At 39.4% G+C, this 24,499-nt stretch overlaps 2 protein-coding genes across 4 annotated transcripts in view; one reads left to right on the top strand and one right to left on the bottom strand.

Annotated features, from left to right (window-relative positions):
* C1GALT1 (core 1 synthase, glycoprotein-N-acetylgalactosamine 3-beta-galactosyltransferase 1) overlaps window positions 1-20,755 on the bottom strand; it is a 50,551-nt gene extending 29,796 nt beyond the window's left edge. The window contains exon 1 of one of the 2 annotated variants that reach the window (XM_040260500.1): window positions 20,557-20,755. In XM_040260500.1, coding sequence (XP_040116434.1) covers window positions 20,557-20,563 — 7 coding nt within the window. In that variant the 5' untranslated portion in view covers window positions 20,564-20,755. Of the gene's footprint in view, window positions 1-20,006; window positions 20,279-20,556 lie in introns of those variants that run through there. The other variant, XM_040260501.1, reaches the window with a different exon arrangement.
* A 180-nt stretch (window positions 20,756-20,935) lies between these two features.
* Window positions 20,936-24,499, top strand: part of ASNS (asparagine synthetase (glutamine-hydrolyzing)) — a 149,552-nt gene continuing 145,988 nt past the window's right edge. Inside the window, exons 1-2 of one of the 2 annotated variants that reach the window (XM_040260495.1) lie at window positions 20,936-21,307; window positions 21,890-21,963. The gene's annotated coding sequence lies outside the window, so the exon portion shown is untranslated. The remainder of the gene's footprint in view (window positions 21,308-21,889; window positions 21,964-24,499) is intronic. The other variant, XM_040260497.1, reaches the window with a different exon arrangement.

Raw genomic sequence — 24,499 nt, 5'->3', positions numbered from 1 at the left:
TGGGGGCTCCAAAATCACTGCAGATGGTGATTGCAGCCATGAAATTAAAAGACGCTTATTCCTTGGTAGAAAAGTTATGAACAACCTAGATAATATATTCAAAAGCAGAGACATTACTTTGCCGACTAAGGTCCGTCTAGTCAAGGTTTTTCCAGTGGTCATGTATGGATGTGAGAGTTGGACTGTGAAGAAGGCTAAGCGCCGAAGAATTGATGCTTTTGAACTGTGGTGCTGGAGAAGACTCTTGCAAGTCCCTTGGACTGCAAGGAGATCCAACCAGTCCATTCTGAAGGAGATCAGCTCTGGGATTTCTTTGGAAGGAATGATGCTAAAGCTGAAACTCCAGTACTTTGGCCCCCTCATGCAAAGAGTTGACTCACTGGAAAAGACCCTGATGCTGAGAGGGATTGGGGGCAGGAGAAGGGGATGACCCAGGATGAGATGGCTGGATGGCATCACTGACTCGATGGACGTGAGTCTGAGTGAACTCCGGGAGTTGCTGGTGGACAGGGAGGCCTGGCGTGCTGCAACTCATGGGGTCGCAAAGAGTCAGACACGACTGAGCGACTGAACTGAACTGAATGCCATAACAAACCACTTGTGGAATCTTCGTTCCTCACCAGAGATCAAGCCCTGAGCCTTTGGAGTGGGAGCACTGACTCCAAGACCCTAGACTACCAGAGAACGAACTCTAGGGGGTATCAAATAGTGAGAACTCACACAAAGGAAACCACTGAATTACAAGACCTGGCATCACCCAACCCCCAGTAGCACCCCATGCAGGATGCCTCATCTAAACAACAAACAGAACAGAAATACAAACCCAATCATCAGCAGACAGGATTACCACCTCACTCAGCCTTAACCATCAGAGGAAAAACAAACAAACAAAAACTCAGCACAAATCTCACTTACACAAACCACTGGACCAATTTTAGAGGGGAGAAATCAAAAGGAAGAAAGAATTCAACCTTGAAGCCTGGGAAAAGGAGACCTCAAACATATAAGTTTAAAAATAATAATGAAAAGGCAGAGAAATACTACACAAATGAAGGAACAAACTAGAAACACAGAAGTCCAAATAAATGAAGAGGAAATAGGCAAACTACTTGAAAAAGAATTCAGAATAATGATAGTAAAGATGATGAAAAACCTGGAAAGCAAAATGGATAAAATGCAGAAATCAATTTTAAAAGATCTAGAATAATTACAGAATAAACATGCATAAACAACACAATTACTGAAATTAAAAAGACTCTAGAAGGAATCAATAGCAGAATATCTGAAGCAGAAGAACAGATCAGTGATCTGGAAGATAAAATGGTGGAAATTACTTTTGAAGAGCAGAATAAAGTAAAAAGAATGAAAAGAACTGAGGACAGTCTCAGAGATCTCTGGGACAAAATCAAATGCACCAACATTCGAATAATATGGGTCCTAGAAGAAGAAGAGAAGAAAGGGTATGAGAAAATTTTTGAAGAGATTACAGTTGAAAATTTCCCCAACATGGAAAAGGAAATAGTCAATCAAGTCCAAGAGGCACAAAGAGTCCCATACAGGATAAACCCAAGGAGAAACACGCCAAGACACATGCTAATCAAACTAACAAAGGCCAAACACAAAGAAAGAATATTAAAAGCAGCAAGGGAGAAGCAATAAGTAACATACAAGGGAAACCCCATACGCTTAACAGCTGATCTTTCAGCAGAAACTCTGCAGGCCAGAAAGGAAAGGCAGTATATATTTAAAGTACTGAAAGGGGAAGACCCACAACCAAGATTACTGTACCCAGCAAGGATCTCATTCAAAATTGATGGAGAAATCAAAAGCTTTTCAGACAAGCAAAATTTAAGAGAATTCAGTACCACCAAACTAGCTTTACAACGAACGTTAAATGGACTTGCATTTCTCTAATAATGAGCAATGTTGAGCACCTTTTCATGTGTTTGTTAGCCATCTGTATGGCTTTTTTGGAGAAATGTCTGTTTAGGTCTTTTTCCCACTTTTTGATAGCGTTGTTTGTTTTCCTGGTATTGACTTGTATGAGCTGCTCGTATATTTTGGAAATTAATCCTTTGTCAGTTGTTCCATTTGCTATTATTTTCTCCCATTCTGAGGGATGTCTTTTTACCTTGTATATAGTTTGCTTTGCTGTGCAAAGCTTTTAAGTTTAGTCAGGTCTCACTTTTTTACTTTTGTTTTTACATGTTACTCTAGGAGGTGGGTCATAGAGGATCTTGCTTTGATTTATGTCATCGACTGTTCTGCCTCTGTTTTCCTCTAAGAATTTTATAGTTTCTGGTCTTACATTTAAATCTTTAATTCATTTTATCTTTGTGTATGGTGTTAGGAAGCGTTCTAATTTCATTCTTTTACGTGTAGCTGTCCAGTTTTCCCAGCACCATTTATTGAAGAGGCTGTGTTTGCCCCATTGTATATTCTTGCCTCCTTTGTCATGAAGATCTCTATTGTACAGTTCTTCTGTGTATTCTGGCACCTCTTAACATCTTCTCCTTCTGTCCAGTGCATATAGACTTAACATTTTATTATATCCTTTACTGTGCCCCTCTTTGAAATGTTCCCTTGGTATCTCTAATTTTCTTGAAGAGATCTCTAGTCTTTTCCATTCTATTGTTTTCCTCTATTCCTTTGCATTGATCACTGAGGAAGCCTTTCTTATCTCTCCTTGGTTTTCTTTGGAAATCTGCATTCAAATGGGTATATCTTTCCTTTTCTCCTTTGCCTTTAGCTTCTCTTCCTTTCTCAGCTATTTGTAAGGCCTCCTCAGACAGCCATTTTGCTTTTTTGCATTTCTTCTTCTTGGGGATGGTCTTGGTCACTGCTTCCTGTACAATGTCAGGAACCTCCATCCATAGTTCTTCAGGCACTCTGTCTATCAGATCTAATCCCTTGAATCTATTTGTCACTTCCACTGTATAATCGTAAGCGATTTGATATAGGTCATACTTGAATGGTCTATTGGTTTTCCCTACTTTCTTCAATTTAAATCTGAGTTTTACAGTAAGGAGGAATAGGCAAATTTAATTCAGACGACCATTATATCTACTACTGTTTGCAAGAATCCCTTAGAAGAAATGGAGTAGCCCTGATAGTCAACAAAAAAGTCCAAAATGCAGTACTTGGGTGCAATCTCAAAAATGACAGAATGATCTCTGTTTGTTTCCAAGACAACCATTCAATATCACAGTAATCCAAGTCTGTGCGCCAACCAGTAACGCTGAAGAAGCTGAAGTTGAATGGTTCTATGAAGACTTACAAGGCCTTCTAGAACTAGCATCCCCAAAAGATGTCCTTTTCACTACAGGGGGCTGGAATACAAAAGCAGGGAGTCTAGAGATACCTGGAGTAACAGGCAAATTTGGCCTCAGAGTACAAAAGGAAGCAGGGGAAAAGGTAACAGAGTTTTGCCAAGAGAACATACCGGGTCATAGCAAACACCCTCTTCCACCAACTCAAGAGAAGACTCTACACGTGGACATCACTAAATGGTCAATACTGAAATCAGACTGATTATATTCTTTGCAGCCAAAGATGAAGAAGCTTTATACTGTCAGCAAAAACAAAACCGGGAGCTGACTGTGGCTTAGAGCATGAATTCCTTATTGCAAAATGACATGAATAGAGATTTCAGTTATCTTTTAAGTATCTACTCTAAAATATAAATAGCCAGTTAAGAGTCACCAGATATTTTAAAGAAAACCTGTAATATGAAAGAAAAAAATTCACATAGTCAAATTTAAAGTAACTTGAAAAGGACTATGTAATGACATGAAAACTTTAAAAAACCCAAAACTATCATCAATATCTTGGAAGATTTTAAAAACGTCATGCCATCATATTCTTGAAATAAGAACAAGACACCGCCTTAAAATTTTTCTTCCTGACAATAAAAAGTGCAAGGGACTTTCCTGGCAGTCTAGTAGTTGAGACTTTGTCTTCCAATACAATCGATCCCTGGTCAGGAAGCTAAGATCTCACAAGCCTCTCAGCTAAAAAACTGAAACATAAAACAGAAGCAATACTGTAACAAACACAATAAAGACTCCAACATGGTCTGCACCAAAGGAAAAAAAAAAAAGTACTTCAAGAAATTAAGATATAAGAAAATCAAAAACCTCAATACAACAGCTTTAGGAAAAAGTTAAGAAAATTACCCTAAAAGTGTGCAAAATGGCCAGGTAATAGAAAAACAAGAAAACTGATAGCTAAAGATTAGAGATGTAGGTAAGAGAGGAGGATACCAACAACCAAACATTTCAAGGAAATTTCCAGACTGAAAAGATCTAGTAATACCCAGCACAGTGAATAAGAACAGACCCATAAAGATACATTATAATAAAATTTCACAACAATTGAGTCAACAAAACCATTCTGTAAACGTTCATAGAAAGGGGCAAAAGGTTACATATAAGAGATCAGGAATTCAATGGTTTTGAACTTTCAAACAGCAATGTTGAAAGCTGAACGCAATGGAGAAACTCCTTCAAAATTCGGAGAAAAGGATTTTGAACCTATAATTTTATTCCCTGCCAAACTATCCAGTAAGAATGAAGGATAAGTAAAGGTATTTTAAAGACATGACAGGCTTGCTCAGGTCAAATATCCAGTGTATCACACTGTATCTATTTTAAAGCATTACTAGGGAATTGATGCAGAAATGATGAGAGAGCATCTGTGAGGAGATGCAGGTCTGGAACCTGGGACACATTCAGTTGGTCATCTGTATATCTGAAATTCAACATTAAAAATAACAGCCAAATCTATAATAAAATATGATCTTGCAAATAAAAATAGGTAACACTGAATGATGATTCAATGCAAAGAATACTGTTCTAAGTGATTTAAATTCATTCATTTAATCTTACCCTAGCATGATACACAGAGAAGGCAATGGCACCCCACTCCAGTACTCCTGCCTGGAAAATCCCATGGATGGAGGAGCCTGGTAGGCTGCAGTCCATAGGGTCGCTGAGGGTTGGACACGACTGAGTGACTTCCCTTTCACTTTTCACTTTCATGCTTTGGAGAATGAAATGGCAACCCACTCCAGTGTTCTTGCCTGGAGGGTCCCAGGGACAGGGGAGCCTGGTGGACTGCTGTCTATGGGTCGCACAGAGTTGGACACGACTGAAGAGACTTAGCAGCAGCATGATACAGGCTAAAAGAGTTACATAAATTCCTGATACTTTTGATATTTCACCAAGTGACCTGATCTGGTATCATTAAAACCTCAAGAAAATTTAAAATTTTCTATAGCGTATTCCCCTCTATGTCTTCAAACTGTAGCTTAGTAGGTGAACTCTTAATATAATTGAAGGCAATCATTTTAATAAAATATAAAAAAGCAGTTAAACAATGCCTGTACAAGTCAAATCCCTTATGATTATACAGTAGAAGTGAAAAATAGATTTAAGGGACTAGATCTGATAGATAGAGTGCCTGATGAACTATGGAATGAGGTTTGTGACATTGTACAGGAGACAGGGATCAAGGCCATCCCCAAGAAAAAGAAATGCAAAAAAGCAAAATGGCTGTCTGGGGAGGCCTTACAAATAGCTGTGAAAAGAAGAGAAGTGAAAAGCAAAGGAGAAAAGGAAAGATATACCCATTTGAATGCAGAGTTCCAAAGAACAGCATGGAGAGATAAGAAAGCCTTCCTCAGCGATCAATGCAAAGAAATAGAGGAAAACAACAGAATGGGAAAGACTAGAGATCTCTTCAAGAAAATTAGAGATACCAAGGGAACATTTCATGCAAAGATGGGCTCGATAAAGGACAGAAATGGTATGGACCTAACAGAAGCAGAAGATATTAAGCAGACATGGCAAGAATACACTGGAGAAATGTACAAAAAAGAGCTTCACAATCCAGATAATCATGATGGTGTGATCACTCACCTAGAGCCACACATCCTGGAATGTGAAGTCAAGTGGGCATTAGAAAGCATCACTACAAACAAAGCCAGTGGAGGTAATGGATCCCAGTTGAGCTCTTTCAAATCCTAAAAGATGAGCTGTGAAAGTGCTGCACTCAATATGTCAGCAAATTTGGAAAACTCAGCAGTGGCCACAGGACTGGAAAAGGTCAGTTTTCATTCCAATCCCAAAGAAAGGCAATGCCAAAGAATGCTCAAACTACCACACAATTGCACTCATCTCACATGCTAGTAAAGTAATGCTCAAAATTCTCCAAGCCAGGCTTCAGCAATACGTGAACCATGAACTTCTTGATGTTCAAGCTGGTTTTAGAAAAGGCAGAGGAACCAGAGATCAAATTGCCAACATCCGCTGGATCATGGAAAAAGCATGAGAGTTCCAGAAAAACATCTATTTCTGCTTTATTGACTATGCCAAAGCCTTTCACTGTGTGGATAACAATAAACTGCGGAAAATTCTGAAAGAGATGGGAATACCAGACCACCTGACCTGCCTCTTGAGAAACCTATATGCAGGTCAGGAAGCAACAGTTAGAACTGGACATGGAACAACAGACTGGTTCCAGGAAAAGGAGTATGTCAAGGCTGTATATTGTCACCCTGCTTTTTTAACTTATATGCAGAGTACATCATGAGAAACGCTGGGCTGGAAGAAGCCAAGCTGGAATCAAGATTGCCGGGAGAAATATCAATAACCTCAGATATGCAGATGACACCACCCTTATGGCAGAAAGTGAAGAGGAACTAAAAAGCCTCTTGATGAAAGTGAAAGAGGAGAGTGAAAAAGTTGGCTTAAAGCTCAACATTCAGAAAACAAAGATCATGCCATCTGGTCCCATCACTTCATGGGAAACAGATGGGGAAACAGTGGAAACAGTGGCTGACTTTATTTTTTGGGGCTCCAAAATCACTGCAGATGGTGATTTCAGCCATGCTCCTTGGAAGGAAAGTTATGACCAATCTAGATAGCGTATTTAAAAGCAGAGACATTAGTTTGCCGACAAAGGTCCGCCTAGTCAAGGCTATGGTTTTTCCTGTGGTCATGTATGGATGTGAGAGTTGGACTGTGAAGAAAGCTGAGCGCCGAAGAATTGATGCTTTTGAACTCTGGTGTTGGAGAAGACTCTTGAGAGTCCCTTGGACTGCAAGGAGATCCAACCAGTCCATCCTAAAGGAGATCAGTCCTAGGTGTTCATTGGAAGGACTGATGCTAAAGTTGAAACTCAATACTTTGGCCACCTCATGCGAAGAGTTGACTCATTTGAAAAGACCCTGATGCTGGGAGATATTGGGGCCAGGAGGAGAAGGGGACGACAGAGGATGAGATGGCTGGATGGCATCACTGACTCGATGGATGTGAGTTTGAGTAAACTCCAGTAGTTGGTGATGGACAGGGAGGCCTGGTGTGCTGCAATTCATGGGCGTGCTACAATTCATGGGCGTGCAAATAGACAATACTGAGCGACTGAACTGAACCTTTTCAAATTACATAACATGGAAATACAGTTCGCATGCAAGTGAAAAAAGGATGTAAAGTTTTATATATAATATTATTATAGTTCTGTGCTTTAAAAAAATCTATCCTAAGAAAAAGCAAATATATATATATATCTGTATACCAAAATGTTAAAAATTTCTCATTTCTAATTTCAACTCTAATTTCTAATTTTAGTGGTGGAATTAGTGGTAACTATTTTTCTTTCCAAAATTTCTCCAAATTGAGTGTGATGAATATGAACACCGGAGTGGTAGCCATTCCCTTCTCCAGCGGATCTTCCCAACCACGGGGCAGATTCATCACCGTCTGAGCCACCAGGCAAGCTCATACATTACTTGTGGAGTTATAAAAAAATTTAGTCTCAAGATCCTTTTAAACTCTGCATCATGGAAGATCTCAAACAGCTTTTATGTGGGTTACATCTATTGATTAGATTTGTATTTAAAATTAAAATGAGAATATATATTAATTCATAAATAGTGACAAATTCACTGCCTGTTTTATAAGTTTTGTTTACAACTACCTGCTTACAACTTATTTTATGGAAAAAAAACTATATTTTCTAACAAACTTATTGAGAAGAGTAGCATTGCTTAAAATTTTGCAAATCTCAGCATCTGGTTTACAGAAGACACCTGGATCTGGAACTCCATATCTCCCTCTGCATTCAATTTGCTGCAATATCATGTATTATGTAGCTACTTAAAAAACCTGACTGCAAACTTATATGAGAATGAGTGAAGAAAAGCCAATAATGTATTGATATTAGTATAAACAGACTGACTTTATCAACCTCCTAAAACAATATACAGGACTTCACTTTTCCTGGATCACACTTTGAGAATTAAATACTGCATTATTTTGAAAAAAATTCTTTCTCTCCAAGAATACTGAATGGTGGCTGGTAGCTTGCTACATCATGAAATAAATAGAGACTTAAGAGACTTAAGAGTTCTGATTTCTGGGTGAATAAAACTCAAAAAGGAAGAACTTTCCTTCTTGCCTCAAAGAGTAATGTTTAAAGTAAGCCTTTTTCCTTAGTTCGACACTCTTTTCATTGGGTTTAGATTTAATTCTCTTTAAGTTACTGGTAGTTACACTCAGGCTTGGAAATCCCAGTCTGAGCATTAGTCACTAAGTGGAGCAGATGTGAAAAGAAATCGGTATGGCACTCTTTCCCCTTCTCTCTTTCAATTTGATATAAAACAGTGTAATATAGCACTACTACTACTACTACTAAGTCACATCAGTCGTGTCCGACTCTGTGCGACCCCATAGACGGCAGCCCACCAGGCTCTCCCGTCCCTGGGATTCTCCAGGCAAGAACATTGGAGTGGGTTGCCATTTCCTTCTCCAATGCATGAAAGTGAAAAGTGAAAGTGAAGTCTCTCAGTCGTGTCCGACTCTTTGCGACCCCATGGACTGCAGCCCACCAGGCTCCTCTGCCCATGGGATTTTCCAGGCAAGAGTACTAACTTTGGGTATTACAGAAATCACCGAGGATGCAAAAAATATCTGTGAAACTCAAAAAACAGCAAAAGGGATTCTCACATTTTGATCTTTTAACCTAGAACTGGTGGGAACATTTTTTTAAACGTAGAATTACACTTTGAGATTTACACAACTTGATTTTTAACATGACCGTGAGGTTTTACGAAATCTTTGGGAGGCACTACTGACTGAGTACCTTTCAATGTGTCAAATACTATTCTAGGAACTAAGGATTCAGTCATTGGTATATTTTCTCATGTTTCCAGAATGTAAACTCCCCAAAGGCAAGAAATAGTTTCCTACCTCTCAGAGCTGCTGCCTATGATGCTTTTCACAAGACAGTGGTACAAAAAATATCAGCTGATTTGAACTGAGAGGGCATGTCCTTATTCATGCCGCAAGTCCACAAACCTGATTATATTTCCACATCTATTTTATACTCTGTGGACACTTTTCTCCCTCCATTCCTTGATAATTTTCCCTTGGGCTCAGCTCTTTTATTGCTCTTTCCCAACAACTAAAAAAGGCTTCACATAACAGTCTTATTTTTTAAAAAATGCTTCCCAATGCCCCAGGATCATGCCCGTACTGCTTACTTGGTGGACAAGATCTAGCTCTAGTTTACCAATAGCTCTAGTTTACCTAAAGCCTATATTCAGACACCCTCCAATCTGCCATGGTCTTTCATATGGATGACTTTGGGCATTCTATTCTTTCTGCCTGGAGTGCCTGCCTCAGTTATGTCTACCAGATAAATGTAGGATTATCTTTCATGGTTACCTTGGTTTCAGTACTTTTCATGACCAGTCTTACCTATCGCCCGTGATCAAATTAACTGCTCTTCCATCAGATGTTTTATTGTTCCTTCATTCACATCTCCTGCTATATACTTACACTGCATCATAGATTGTATCTGCATACATAGTATGTATGTGCATCTCTTTCCTCTAGACTACATTCTTCAAGAACAGCAGCTATGACTCTTTTATCCCTATCTCCTCGGTATCTAACACAGTCTGGCTTATAAAATGCATACAAATGTCTGTTCTAAGTGTGTGTGTGTGGGAGGCACAGTTGAAGTTATTTAGTTGTTACTGCTACTGCTAAGTCATTTCAGTCGTGTCCGACTCTGTGCGACCCCATGGACAGCAGCCCACCAGGCTCCCCCGTCCCTGGGATTCTCCAGGCAAGAACACTGGAGTGGGTTGCCATTTCCTTCTCCAATGTATGAAAGTGAAAAGTGAAACTGGAGTCTCTCAGTCGTGTCCGACTCTTTGCGACCCCACGGACTGCACCCCACCAGGCTTCTCTGCCCATGGGAGTTTCCAGGCAAGAGTACTAGAGTCGGGTGCCATTGCCTTCTCCTAAAGTCATGTCCAATTCTTTGTGACTCCATGGACTGTAGCCCACCAGGCTCTTCTGTCCATGGGATTTTTCTAGGCAAGAATACTAGAGTGAGTTGCTATTTCCTTCTCCAGAGGATCCTCCTGACCCAGGGACTGAACCCACATCTCTGGCATTGGCAGGCATATTATTTACCACTGAGTCACCAGGAAAGCCTGTGCAGTTGAAATTATCTTTTCCAAATAGGTATGTTCATCTATACTACCTAATTTACTAAATACTAGGTTGGTGCAAATGTAATTACAGTTTCAGACTGTGAATTTTAAATCATTATAACTAGGCTCAAACACATTATTAATCAAAATAGGAACCATTACAATCAATACATTTTTGCCAACAAGAAGTAAGTTTGTTTACTCCTATAGCATAAAAATCCATGTCTTGGAACTCAAGGAACTCTTGGAACACATTTTCTGCATCCTGCCGGTTGAGGAAGCATTTTTCCTGCAAAAAATTGTCAAGATGCTTGAAGAAGTGGTAGTTAGTTGGCAGGACGTCAGGTGAATGTGGAGGATAAGGCAAAACTTTGTAGCCCAATTTGTTCAACTTTTGAAGTACTGGTTGCATGATGAGCAGTTGGGTATTGTGGAGAAGAATTGAGCACTTTTTCTTGACCCATGCCCGCTGCAGGCACTGCAATTTTTGGTGCTTCTCATCGATTTGCTGAGCATACTTCTCATATGTAATGGTTTCTCTAGGATTCAGAAATTTGTAGTGGATCAGACCAGCAGCAGACCACCAAACAGTGACCATGACCTTTTTCTGGTGCAAGTCTGACTTTGGGAAATGCTTTGGAGCTTCTTCTCAGTTAAAATCACTAGTTGGTTGTTACTGGTTGTCATATAAAATTCATTTTTCATTACACATCACAATCTGATCGAGAAATGGTTTGTTGTTGCGTAGAATAAGGGAAGACAACACTTCAAAACAACAATTTTTTGGATTTTTGGTCAGCTCATGAGACACCCACTCATTGAGCTTTTTCACCTTTCCAATTTTCTTCAAATGCAGAACCATAGAATAGCTGACAGTGAGTTCTCCAGCAGCTTCTCGTATAGTTGTAAGATCAGCTTCGATGACGCTCTCTGTTGGTCATTGTCAACTTGTGATGGCCAGTCACTATGCTCATCTTCAAGGTTCTCATCTCCTTTGCAAAACCTCTTGAACTACCACTGCACTGTACGTTTGTTAGCAGTTCCCATGCCAAATGTGTTGTTGATGTTGTAAGCAGTCTCTGCTACTTTACGACCCATTTTGAACTCAAATAAGAAAATCGTTCAAATTTGCGTTTTAACATTTCTATAGTCCAAAATAAATATAAAATAAACAGTAATAAGTCATTAGCAAAAAACATAAAGTGAGAAATGCACATTAAAATGATGTATAACATAACCACATTTATTCAGGATGTATTCCAGTATCAAATGGCAAATTTCAACAACGCAAAAACTGCAATTACTTTGGCAACAATCTAACAAAAAAATCATATAGTCCCATCACTTGACACTTTTATACACTTATATAATCCAAAGTTTATGAACTAGACATATAGCATGAACTATATATTTTTTTCTTTGATGTGTATTCAGCTTATACAAATTATAATAGAAGTACATATTATCTGAAAGATAGAGAGACTAAAATATTTTCTATTAGTAATTTACTAAAACTACAGAAATAGAAAATATTAACAAATAGCCTTCAGTTCTATTTTAAAAACTATTCCAATTTCAGATTCAGAAGATCAAAAGTGAAAATACCTTCTTTGTTACTTTTCAATGAAGACATTAATATTTTTTGCATCTTCAGCAGAAATTAAAGAAGACACAAACAAAAAGACATCCTATGTTCATGGATTGGAAGATTTAATATTGTTAAGATATCAATACTATTTAAAGTGATCTATAAGTTCAATTTACATCAAAATCCAATGTTGCTTTTTTAAGAAACAGAATTACCCATCATAGAATTTATATGGGATGTCAAAGTACCCCAAAGAGCCAAGACAATCTTGAAGAATAAAACTGGAAGACACATACTTTCTAATTTCAAAACTTACCAAAAAGCTACAGTGATCAAAACAGGGTGGCAGTGACACACAGCCCAGTGGAACAAAACAGACAGCCCAGAAGTGAGCCCTCACACCCATGGTCAAAAGGTTTGTGACAAGAGGACCAAGTTCATCCACTGGACAAAGCACAGGCCGTTAAACAAAAGGTACTGAGAAAACTGGATATCCACACACTGAAGGATGAAGTGGGACCCCTACTTTACAACACATACAAAAATTAACTCAAAATGGATCAAAGACCTAAACTAAGACCTAAATGTATAAAACTCTTAGAAGGAAACATAAGACAAAAGCTCCACAACACTGGAGTTGGCAATTATGTTTTGGATATGATATCAAAAATGCATGCAACAAAAGAAAAGGCAGTCAAACTTGGCTTTATAAAAACTTAAAAAATCTGTGCATCAAAAGGTTTTATCAATAGAGTAAGAAGGCAATCCAAAGAATGGGAGGATATATTTGCAAATGTATCTGATAAGGGATTAATATCCAGAATATATACAGGACTCCTAAAACTTAACAATAACAACAAAAACACAATTCAAAAATGGGCAAAGGTCTTGAATAGATACCTTCTCCAAAGAAGATACACAAATGCCAATAGGCATGAACACGTTGAGCATCAAATAAAATGCTCAACATCACTTATCATTAGGGAAATGCTAACCAAAATCACAATGAGATACAGCTTCACATCCATTAACGATAGCTACTATCAAAAGGAAAAAAAAAAGAAAATAACAAGTGTTGGTGAAGATGTGGAGAAATGAAAATGTTTCTGTGCTACTAGTGGGAATGTAGAATAGTATATCAACTGCAGGAAAGAGCATGTGGAAAAAATTAAAATAGAATTACCACATGATCCAACAATTCCATTTCTGGGTATATGCTCAAAAGAATTCAAATCAGGGTCTCAAAGAGATTTCTGTATACCCATTTTTATAGCAGCACTGTCATAGTAGCTAATATGTGGAAGCAACCCAAATGGTTGACTGGATATGCAAAATATGTTATATATACATGATAGAATATTATTCAGCCTTTTAAAGTAAGGCTTCCCTGGTGGCTCAGATGGTAAAGCGTCTGCCTGCAATTCGGGAGACCCAGGTTCAATACCCGGGTCAGGAAGATCCTCTGAAGAAGGAAATGGCAACCCACTCCAGTACTCTTGCCTGGAAAATTCCATGGATGAAGGAGCCTGGTAGGTTAAAGTCCACGGGATCGCAAAGAGTCGGACACGACTAAGCAACTTCATACACCACCTTTTAAAGTAAGGAAACTTTGACATATGCTACAACATGGATAAGCTTTCAGCATACTGTGCTAAATGAAATAAGACAGTCACAAAAAGACAAATACTATGTAATAATCTCACTTATATGAGAAACTTAGCTAAAATTATAAAGGGAAAGTAGAATGGTGATTTCCAGGGAATGGTAGGAGAGGAGAAAGTGGATCTACTATTTAATGGGTACGAAGTTTCAGTTTTATAAGATGAGAACTCTGGAAGATGGTGGTCATGGTTGGCACAAGTTAAATGTACTTAACGTCATTGAATTGTACACTTAAAAATGGTTAAGATAGTAAATTATATATATATAATACCATCCCAACTAAAATATATTTAAAAGTTAAATAATGTAACTGAAAAGTTTGGAAAAATAAACATGTGAGTAAGGACTTCCCTGGTGGTCCAGTGGTTAAGACTTTGCTTCCCAATGCAGGGAGTGTAGGTTCAATCCCTGGCTGGGGAGCTAAGATCCCATTTGCCTTGTGGCCAAAAACCCAAAAAACGTAAAGCAGAAGCAATATTGCAACAATTTCAATAAAGACTTTACAAATGGTCCACATAAAAAAAATCTGAGGCGTATACCTGGGAAAGGGGTGTGATGGTGGACTAAATCTAGGCAGATCTACTTAAGACACAAGATTTTTAAAAATTAAATAATGCAAAAATTATTTTATATGTTATTTGGAAAAATAATCATGTGAGTATAACATGTTGTAGAGTAATTAAAACAATTTGATATTCTGGCTGAAGAGGCACATCAGTGTACCTGTGGATTGGAAAAAATGTTTTTAATGCTTCTATTAATTCATACTAAAGACATACTGCTGTGAAACCTTTTTCCTCTACAGACTGTCAGAATTATTTGAAAGTGTATCAGTGAGACTGGAACATCCCACTCTTGCATGGATGATGAATCATTAATCAGAAGCAGCCTCAATTTCCAACCCAGAGCTTCAGATAAGGGTTTCCCAGACACAACATTCCACACATTTATCTTAACTTTGTAGTCTCCAAGGAAACGGGACTCTTAAGTCTGTTTCTCAGCCTAGGCCTGATGTTAATTAACCCGGTACACAGTCTTGCTGTGCTTTAAACTTATCAAATATTGCTTCATTTAAATTTTGTCTAAACTCCACCCCTCCCCAGAATCCTATAATAACACTATCCCTTCTGGCAGTTCCTCTGGTGTGTGATCTCCCTCTCAGCAGCAAGTTAATTAACCTCACTTTGTTAGCCTAAAGAGATATATCCCTGGTGGTCCTTACCAGACTGAAATAGAGTCTGTTTAAAAAAACAAAACAAAAAAAACCACAAGTACATATGGAAACTTAATGCATAGTACACATAGCATTTCAAATCAAGAAAAAGATGGCTTATTCAAGAAAGGATATTGAAATAATAATCTTTTGGGGAAAACATAAAAAAGCAACCATCTGGATCTCCACCTATTTCTTTCAAATTCTGACTGTTTCTAAGATTTCAATACTTAAAAAAAAATGAAATTAAAACAAAACTAGAAGAAAACATCTTTTTTACATTTTTATATCATGAACCGAGATTTTTTTCAAATCCCAAAATGTATAAATATAGTAAAACCGTATGAAGTTATTCATTTAATTAACTGGCAATGAAACTGCTAGTTCAAATGTACGTTTTGTATAAAATGTTTAAAAAAATCTGTACAGCAAAAAATAACAAAAACTATCATAAAAAAGATAATCAACTTAATATAACAACAGTTTAAAAAAGTAAAGGATTTGAATGAAAAAAAAAAACAATGGTCAAGGATGTTCACATCCCACTCATATTACAGAAATGTAAACCTCAAATGAAGAGATACTATTCTTAACCTATCAGAATGGCAAAAAATGTTAAGCTTAGTAACAGCCAGTAATGACACAGACATGAGAGAAAACTGACACTCCTATATTGTTCCTCAGAATAAACATACTTACTGTCTTTTTAGAAGAGCAGTTTGACAGTATCTGTAAACCTTTTCAAGTGTGCCTTGACATATCATTTCATGATCAGAAATTTTTCTTATGGACACAAACACAGAACTGTGCAAAGATATGGCAGCCATAGCCACAGATGTTTGCTGATGAGGAGTTAGTTTAAAAAAAAATATATGGGACATCTCTACCAGAGATTACATTGTAGATGTTAAGAACAATGATTGATTTGCACTAATTAGGAAAATCTTGGCACATTTGGCAATTACAATTTTTTGTTAGTAAAGTATTACTAATGTACAGGAAACAAAACAAAACAAACCCAAACTAAAAACATAGATTAAACACACATACACACACATGTACTTATATACATACAGAAAAGAATATGTTTTCATTCCCATCTCTACCCCAGGTTCTCATCAAAGGTAACTACAGTTGCCCCTTGAACAACATGGGTTTGAACTGGCTGGGTTCACTTTTATGCAGATACTTTTGAATAAAAATACTGGGAAACTTCTTTGGAGATTAGTGACAATTTGAAAAACTTGCAAATGAACCGTGTAGGCTATAAATATTGAAAAAATTAATACAAAGTTATGTAATGAATACATAAATTATAAATACTAGTCTACCCTTAAGGTGAGTGATGCTTAATATAAAATTAATAATATATTAGCTTTCCTACTGTTTCATAACTTTGCTTTCAGAGAACTGCATTACCATATAGGTACAGTATGCACCCCCCCATCTCTCCCCTGCTTATAATTTATGTTTCAGCAATTGTGAACTATTTACAGTTCAATAAACACCTCAATGCAGTGAGCTCCTCTATTCCCACTGTCTTTTCCATCTATACAACACACCCTTCCTCTGCTATCCATGCCCCAACCTCTGTAAATCCCATTAAGCCAATGTTTCTTAATCCTGACATAATTGACATTCTGAGCTGGGTAATTCTCTGTTGTGGGGGGGGTGCCCTGTTCACTGTAAGATATTCAACAGCATCCTAGGCCCATACTCACTAGACATCAGTAGCACTCCCCCTAGTTGGGGTTCAAATGTCTTCACATATTGCCAAATGAATGTATAAAATATATCTAGATTATATACTAGTCTATTCTTACATAGGCAACTAGGTTCAACCTGGCATCCTACTCCCATACTTTTCTCTTGCTCTCCTAGTATTTGGTTTTTGCAGGTTAAAAAGGAACAAATAGAAATTTCAAAAACTGAACCTATTACTATCTGCTCCTTGCTGTGTTATAAATTTGGACTCTCTGCTGTTCCTCAAATACCTGAGCGTCCTTATACTTGCTGTTCTCTGTTGGGAACACAACTCACCCAGATAGATACTCACATGGCTTACTCCCCAACTCCTTCGGGCCTTTACTCCTGGTGGAGTTGGGGGTGGTGCGTCTTCCTGAGCCACCCTACTCTTACTGACAGCACCTATTAACATCTAATATATTACATATTTTACTTACTCATCTTGATTATTGTCTCTTTTCTCCAACTTGATCAGTGGTTCTCAAACCCGAGTCTACACCAGAATCACCTGAAAAGCTTGTTAAAAGAATTTCTGAATCAACAAGTCTGCAGAATAGAGCCTAAAAATTTGCATTTCTGACAAGTTCCCAGGTGATGCGGAGGTTCCAGGGACCACAGTTCGAGAACCAAGGTTTTAGAACATAAGTTCCATGAGGACAGAGATTTTTGCCCACCTAGTCATTGTTTTACTTCTATGACCTGGCACATAGTAGGTACTGAGATAGGTAAATGAATTTAGTCTGTTCTCAATGCCCTTTCTGATTTGGTCTGCTATATGGTGCCAAAGACTTTCCAGGTGGTGCTAGTGGTAAAAGAACTCGCCTGCCAATGCAGGAGACGTTAAGCGATGCCAGTTCAGTCCCTGGGTTGGGAAGATCCCCTGGAGGAGGGCATGGCAACCCACTTCAGTCATCTTGCCTGGAGACTCTCATGGACAGAGGAGACTAGTGGGCTACAGTCCAAAGGGTCACAAAGAGTTGGACACGACTGAAGCGACTTAACACGCATGCAGTAGGGTGGACTCTAATTCAATATGACTGAAGTCCTTACAAAAAGGGGAGAACACCACATAAGACGGAGACATACAGGGAGAACGCCATGTGACAACAGAGGCAGAGGTTTGTGTAATATAACTTCAAGCTAAGGAGTGCCAGTGACACACAAAGCTAAGAAGCAGAGAACAGATAAAATTCCCCAGAAGGTAGAGCACAGCCCTGTCAACACCTTGATTTCAGACTTGCAACCTCCGAAACAGTGAAATGATAAAGTTCTGCTGTTTTAAATAACTCAGTGTGTTGTACTTTGTTATAGGTTATAGCAGCCCTAGGAAGCTAACACAAGGACCAAAAATGCAAATGACTCTATCAAGTTGTATATAGTTTCAAATCTGCCAATTATCCAACTTGCACCAATTTAAATATTTTAACATGTAGCTTTCCTTGTGAACTAATTAGACTTCCTGTTCCAGAATCTCCCTAATTTAATACCACCTCTCTCTGCCCTCAACATGTCCCCTCAATGTGCCAGGTAGCTCACACTACAGAGTCTAGATCACTTACTTGGATTTTCTTTTTGGTTTCTTCTACCTTCCTATAGGCTACCCTATTTCATATATAACAGCTTCTTTGTATTTTTTTCTTCAAGGGACGCTTCTTATTTTCACAGATTATAGATTTTGGCCTGCGTTTCCCTGTAGGACATCTGAGTTAGCAGTAAAATGAAAATTTAAGTACATATTCGATACTCATTTAGATTTCAAGGTAAAATGCTAACTTCTCTTTCATGGAAGAATTATGCATCCCTCACCGCCTTATTTTAAAAAGAATTCTGCCATATTCCTTCCACTTTGCTATAGTTTGTATACTAATCTCTTTACTAAAATCTCAACAAATATTGTAAAAGTAACATGGTTGTATTGGGAAGCTTAAAATTTTAAGTGAATCACAATTAAATTTCAGCATCAAGTTGTCCATTTTCCATTTAATGTTTGTTTATAGGTGCACTGTCACAAGAATTCCAATCAATCATTTCTCCACACTGAGACTCTAAAATCACCATGGTCCATAGAGTGTATAAGTTGTATAATGCAATTTTTATGTTAGTGAGCACAAGTCAATACACAAATACACTGCATATACCTAAAAGACACACTTTTCTATGACTAGGTGATCATTAATTGATATGTACTCCTAAATGACTTTGTGATATTCTAATAATTTCTGGGTACTGAATTTACTCAGAAGTACAGACTAGTACAATCAATATCCCCAAAAAAGCATATGTAAGGGAACATCTATCTTTAAATGGGTAGTGCCCACAAAATATTTTTAAAATGCTGAACCCGAAATAAAAAGATACAGAAAAACACAAATTTCAGGGAAATTTAAGAAACACATCTAATAGTTATCCACCGTAACTAAAAAACCACACACTTTTCCTGTGAAGAATTTTAAGTGAGTCATACTTTCCTTACTAAATCACTGTCTTACTTAACATATGGTAAAAAGAGTTAACTGTTTGGTAGCTTGAAACTTTACATTCAATTAAACTGTACATTAATATACACTAAGGCTGGCAAAAAATGAAATAAATACAATTATTACACATAATACTTACAACACACATCATGTACATAAGGCTCATTTGACATTTATCTGATGAAAGTGTAAAAAGTTAGTTTTACCTCCTAAATACTCAGATTCCCCACCCTCTAAACTAAAACCAGAATTAAATAACTTGAAGTTACCTAGCAGAGCTATCTATATTCAGTGCCCAATTTCTGGTAAATGAACACATTTCTGTCCGTTTCACATTGGCCTAATTACTCACTCTATTACATTAAAGTTCTAACTTTTTAAGCTTTAAAACCAGGATGAAACCAACTCATGGTTAGGATAATAGTGTTCAATCTGAAAAGCTCTAAAACGATATACCACAATAACTACAAGGCACTGAGAGAACTAGATTATAAATCCAGTCACCTTTTCCAAGGCGTGTGATGTTTAAATTCCAGTCCTTTGAAAATAATAATAAAGAGAGAGGGTAAGTGCTGGGCAAGAATAAACCCCCACACCTACATTTCGTTCATTTTCTGAGCAGACAATGCATCCAAATTCAAAGCTGTAAAGTCAATTTGTCAGCACCTACTAATCCCACCGCCCCTGGCGGGAGAGGAAGGCGGGAAGGAAAAAAACTCGTCCCGCGTCCTTCACGGAGCAATGCCCCAACACACCTGCCTAGCTTATTCTGTCAGGGGCAGGGGAATTTAAAAAGAACAAATCAGCCAGACAAACCTGATGATCCAGAGAGCTCAGAGGAAGTCCCCCAGCACTTGCGCAAGGCTCCGGCTCGCTGGGTGCTGGCGCGACGCGGCCGCCCGGCGGCTCTCCTGGAAGGTGCCCACACCTGAGCGCCCGCAGCTCCGCGGGGGGAGGGCCCGGCGGGGCAGGACCGCTAAGTGGTCCAGCCGCGCGGTCCCGAGCGCAGCCCGCGCCTCACCGTCGCCACCCGACGGCAGGCGGCGCGCGAAGAGGCGAGGGGCACCAGAGAGCGAAAGGGAAGGACCTGCGACTCACAGGAGGTTACATGTCAACAAAATAGCGGCCCGGCGGGCAGGCGGCCCCACTGGCAGTTCGCGGAGACGCCGGGAGCAGGAAGTGCCCCGCGCCTCCCTCAGGAGCCCGCACGTCCCCAGACCCGGCAGCGACTCCGAGACACCTGTTTGGCGGCGCCAGGGGTGGGTTCCACCCTCCACGCTCCCCCCACATTCACTCTCCCAGAGGGAAGGGCGAGGGGACCCGAGACCTTGGACCCGCAGCCTGAGGGCGCCTCCGCCGGCCGTACCTGACATCAGCCTCGGCTCCCTCTCGCCCCTCCAGGGGGGCGGAGAGGGGAACGACACGAGACCAGCGACCTTCGCTCTGCTCGGCAGCCGCAGAATTGGCTCGTGGCTGCTGGCCGGGGCCGCTCGCTGCCGCCCAGATTATTCCCCGGCAGCGGCGGCGGCGGCGGCCGAGGCGGGCCCAGCGCGCGCTCCCGCCCGCTCGCTCCGCCCCTCCCTGCAGCGCGTTCGGGCCGCGGGCCGCCGACGGCGCAGCCGCCACCCAGGGGTCTCCTAGCGCTGACGTCATTGCCGCCTCACGCCCCAGGGAAGGGCGGAGCGAGAGGGGGCAGGGTGGGGCGGGGCTACGGCGACGTGCGGGCGCGGGGATTGGCGGCCGAGCGCACGCCCCGCCCTTGTGCGAAGGGGTCTGGGAAGTCGGATCTTCTATGAGGGGTAGTCACAGCCCACTTGCGGCACCTCGGTGGCGGCCTCTACCTTCTTCGCGTTGCTGAAGGGTCTTGCACTAGCTTCCGGACCTTGAGAGGGCCCAAAGCAGTGAAACATCAGGGACCAGGGCTGCGAATACCCTTGGGACCTTTGTCCAAGAAACAGGCTCTTCCCTTTCAGGAGTCTTATGGCCTCTAGCCTGCTTTTAAACTGTTCTTTTTACCCCTGTTATCCCCTCCTCCTGACTCTCAACTCAGTACCTCTCTGGCCTTAAGGAGAGGAAATACGCAAGATGAGGTACGCAAACGAGTGTTGGATAATCAGGTATGTGAATGAGCAGGGGTTGAGAATCCAATTAATGATACCACAAAGCCTCCTGAAGGCACACTTGGTCTTTGGTTCTGTAATAACTTCACCGCTGTCAGGCAGTGGCCCGAAGTTTCTTCGGAGCTCTCCAAAACCTCACCGTCTCACCTTTAGTTGGCAAAGGGACTTTGTATCAGAAAACTGTTTTTGGATTAGAGAGCGAGGAGCCCTCGAGCGATTGAGGCAGTCACACAGCAGTCAGGAGGTGGGATCAAGTCTGACTTTACTGGTGTTATCTAACAAAGCCTAGTTTGAGGGTGAGAAAACTACCCTGCTTCCTAGGCCGTTGTTTAGTGCCGTGGCCTCTGGGCTGGAATCTTGATTCCCACCACCTATTAGCTGTGTAACCTTGGCAAGTTACTTACCACGCTGGAGAGGAATAATAAACAGTGTAACTAAAGTATTGTTGTTGTTCCCTTTTATTTGTTTACATTCAGCTTTAGTGTAGTTTACCAGGATATATCATTAATAGATCCGAAAGAATCTTCGGGAAGAACTTTAAAACATCTAGATTCTTATCCAAATCTCTCATTTTTTCAGATGAGAAAACTGAGGTCAGAAAGGTAAACTGAGAAGCCTGTTTTGGAAGAGAAGTGCAAGTATGTGATATCCAGGTTAGTGCTCTGTTGGATCCTCACCTCCATCGGTACTCTCTCCCCCAACCTGTATGTAATTATTGATCAGCCTCACCCCCTTTGTCTTCCACAGCCACTGTGAGACAGGGAAAAGAGACCCTTCGAGGTCAAAGTGTACCAAATAGAAAGCAAAATAAAACAAAATGCCTCAGGATTCTTATTTTAATTTTATTAGAATTTATAAGGAATAAGAAGTAATCTTTCCAGTGAGCAAATATAGGAAACCCTTCCAAGGGTAAGCTCACAGCATGTCTAAGATAATTTTCTTAGTGGCAAGAGGTATATTGATAGAACTACCAGATCAAATCAGGCCCCTCCTACCTTTCTAGGTATTATTGAAAATAGCTATTATTTTCATGAAAGCAATGTACACTTATTGAAACAAATATAAAAAAATTTCCAAATGTCATAATTCAGAGATGACAATTTTTTAAAATTCATGTTATATTCCAGACGTCTCTAAGAATAAAAACATATAAAGGTATAGAAATACAGTGTATGATAAACTGGATTTTATCATGTACACAGTTCTTTTTTCATGAACAATATATCATGAATAACATCATTTTTAAAAGTTGCATAGTGTGAAGTGGACGTACCACTGTTTATCTAACCGGTATTCTATTGGTTCATTTCTGTTTTTTTCCCCAAATGTTTACTATTGTAAACAACTCTGTGATGAGTTTCTTAATGCATGTACATTTGCACAACTGTACCGCTGTCTTCTTGAATAAATTTCTTGAAGTGACATTAATGTCAGCCAATTTTTCTTCATTATTAACTAGAAAAAAAGAAAGCTGTGGTTACTTTGAAAAATATGATTTACATGTGAGATGCAAAATGACCAGATTCTCCCATTTGAAACACAGATTAACCTTGAACAGTATGTTTGTCTATCTGGAGTATGTTTCAGGAATGTGTGTCAAAGCTCCTTGAAGCAAAATAATGTGTCACAGCTCCTTGGAGCAAAGTGATAGACACTGATAGTTGATTAAACCAAAATCCTTTCTCTATTACTTGCAGAACTCTGACTTTTTTTCAGGGTGACTGTGTCCAGTTAAAAATACTTGTTTACTCAGGCTCCTATAAGCCATGGTTTCCCATGTGACCTATCAGCAGAATGAAAGTAGATGTTGCTCATAGAGGCTCAAAGTTTTATGGAAGAAACTTTCTGTTAGCCATTGGACCTATACCTGTCCTTTATCTTACCTGGAACAGTGATATGATGCTAGATGTGGAACAGCCCTATTTCAACCACAGTAACAAAATAATAGCATAGCCAGAGGGACTGGTTTGTGATTGCTTTGAAGGGTCAGCTTATCAGCCCTGGTCTGCTCACTTCTGGGTTTATTATTATATAAAGGGGTTTGTTGTTATATGAAGGAAAATAAATCCATTTTCTTTAAGGTTTTTGTTGTTTTTGTTATAAGCACTGAATAAAATTCCTAATTGGCATAAAAAGATAGGAAAAGTCATTATTTATTTAGCACTATAGGTAGAATTTTTTAATAAACAGGGTAAGATGAAAATGGGAACAAAAAATGGAAACAAGCAACAGCAAAAAAACCACTCTCTAATAAACTTAGTTTTCCTTTAAATATCCAAATATTACAATTAGATTAACAACTCTTTAGTAATAATAGATTAAATTCTATAAATTATATTTATATAATAATGTATAGATTAAATGGACTTCCTTGGTGGCTCAGACGGTAAAAGCATCTGCCTACAATGTGGGAGACCTGCTTCAATCCCTGGGTCGGGAAGATCCTCTGGAGAAGGAAATGGCAACCCACTCCTGTACTTTTGCCTGGAAAGTCCCATGGACGGAGGATCGTGGTAGGCTACAATCCATGGGGTCGCAGAGAGTTGGACACGATTGAGCAACTAAACTTCTAAAACTATAAATTATTTAGAATTTAATGTAAATTGAATTTAATTATAAATTAAATTAGAACTACTGGTATAGTAGTTTTAAAATATGTTCACAAGTTCTTTGATACTTCTTTCAAAAATTGAGCTTAATTCCCCTCACCTAGAATTTGGACTGTACTTAGTGACTTGTTCTCATAAAGAGAATGTAGAAACGTTGTGATGTGACTTCTAAGCGGAGACTATATGTGTGCCAGCTTTCTTCTTGCTCTCTCTGGGATTGCTCACTGGGGAAAGGTAATTGTCATGTTATAAGGACACTCAGCAACTTAGAGAGAGGCCCATGTTGTGAATAACTAAGGCTTCCAGCCAACAGTCAGTGAAGAACTGAGAACTCCTGAAAACAGCCATGTGAGTGAATTTGGGAGCAGATCATTCAGCCTAGCCAAGCCTTCAGATAACTGCATCCCTTGTCAGTATCTTTGTTGTACCCGAACAGAGTCCATGAGCCAGAATCACTCAGTTTAGCCACTCCCAAATTCAAGTCTGCAGGAACTGTAAAATATAAATGTTTGCTGTTATAAGCCATGTGCAGCAAAAGTAACTACTAAAAAGCTGGATATAGTGGAGCCTACCTGGCACA

This window comes from Oryx dammah, unplaced genomic scaffold, assembly GCF_014754425.2.
Source record: "Oryx dammah isolate SB20612 unplaced genomic scaffold, SCBI_Odam_1.1 HiC_scaffold_18, whole genome shotgun sequence".
In the NCBI taxonomy this organism is placed as follows: domain Eukaryota; kingdom Metazoa; phylum Chordata; class Mammalia; order Artiodactyla; family Bovidae; genus Oryx; species Oryx dammah.
The sequence above is the reverse complement of the archived record's forward strand: the minus strand, read 5'-3'. Positions and strand labels throughout refer to the sequence as shown.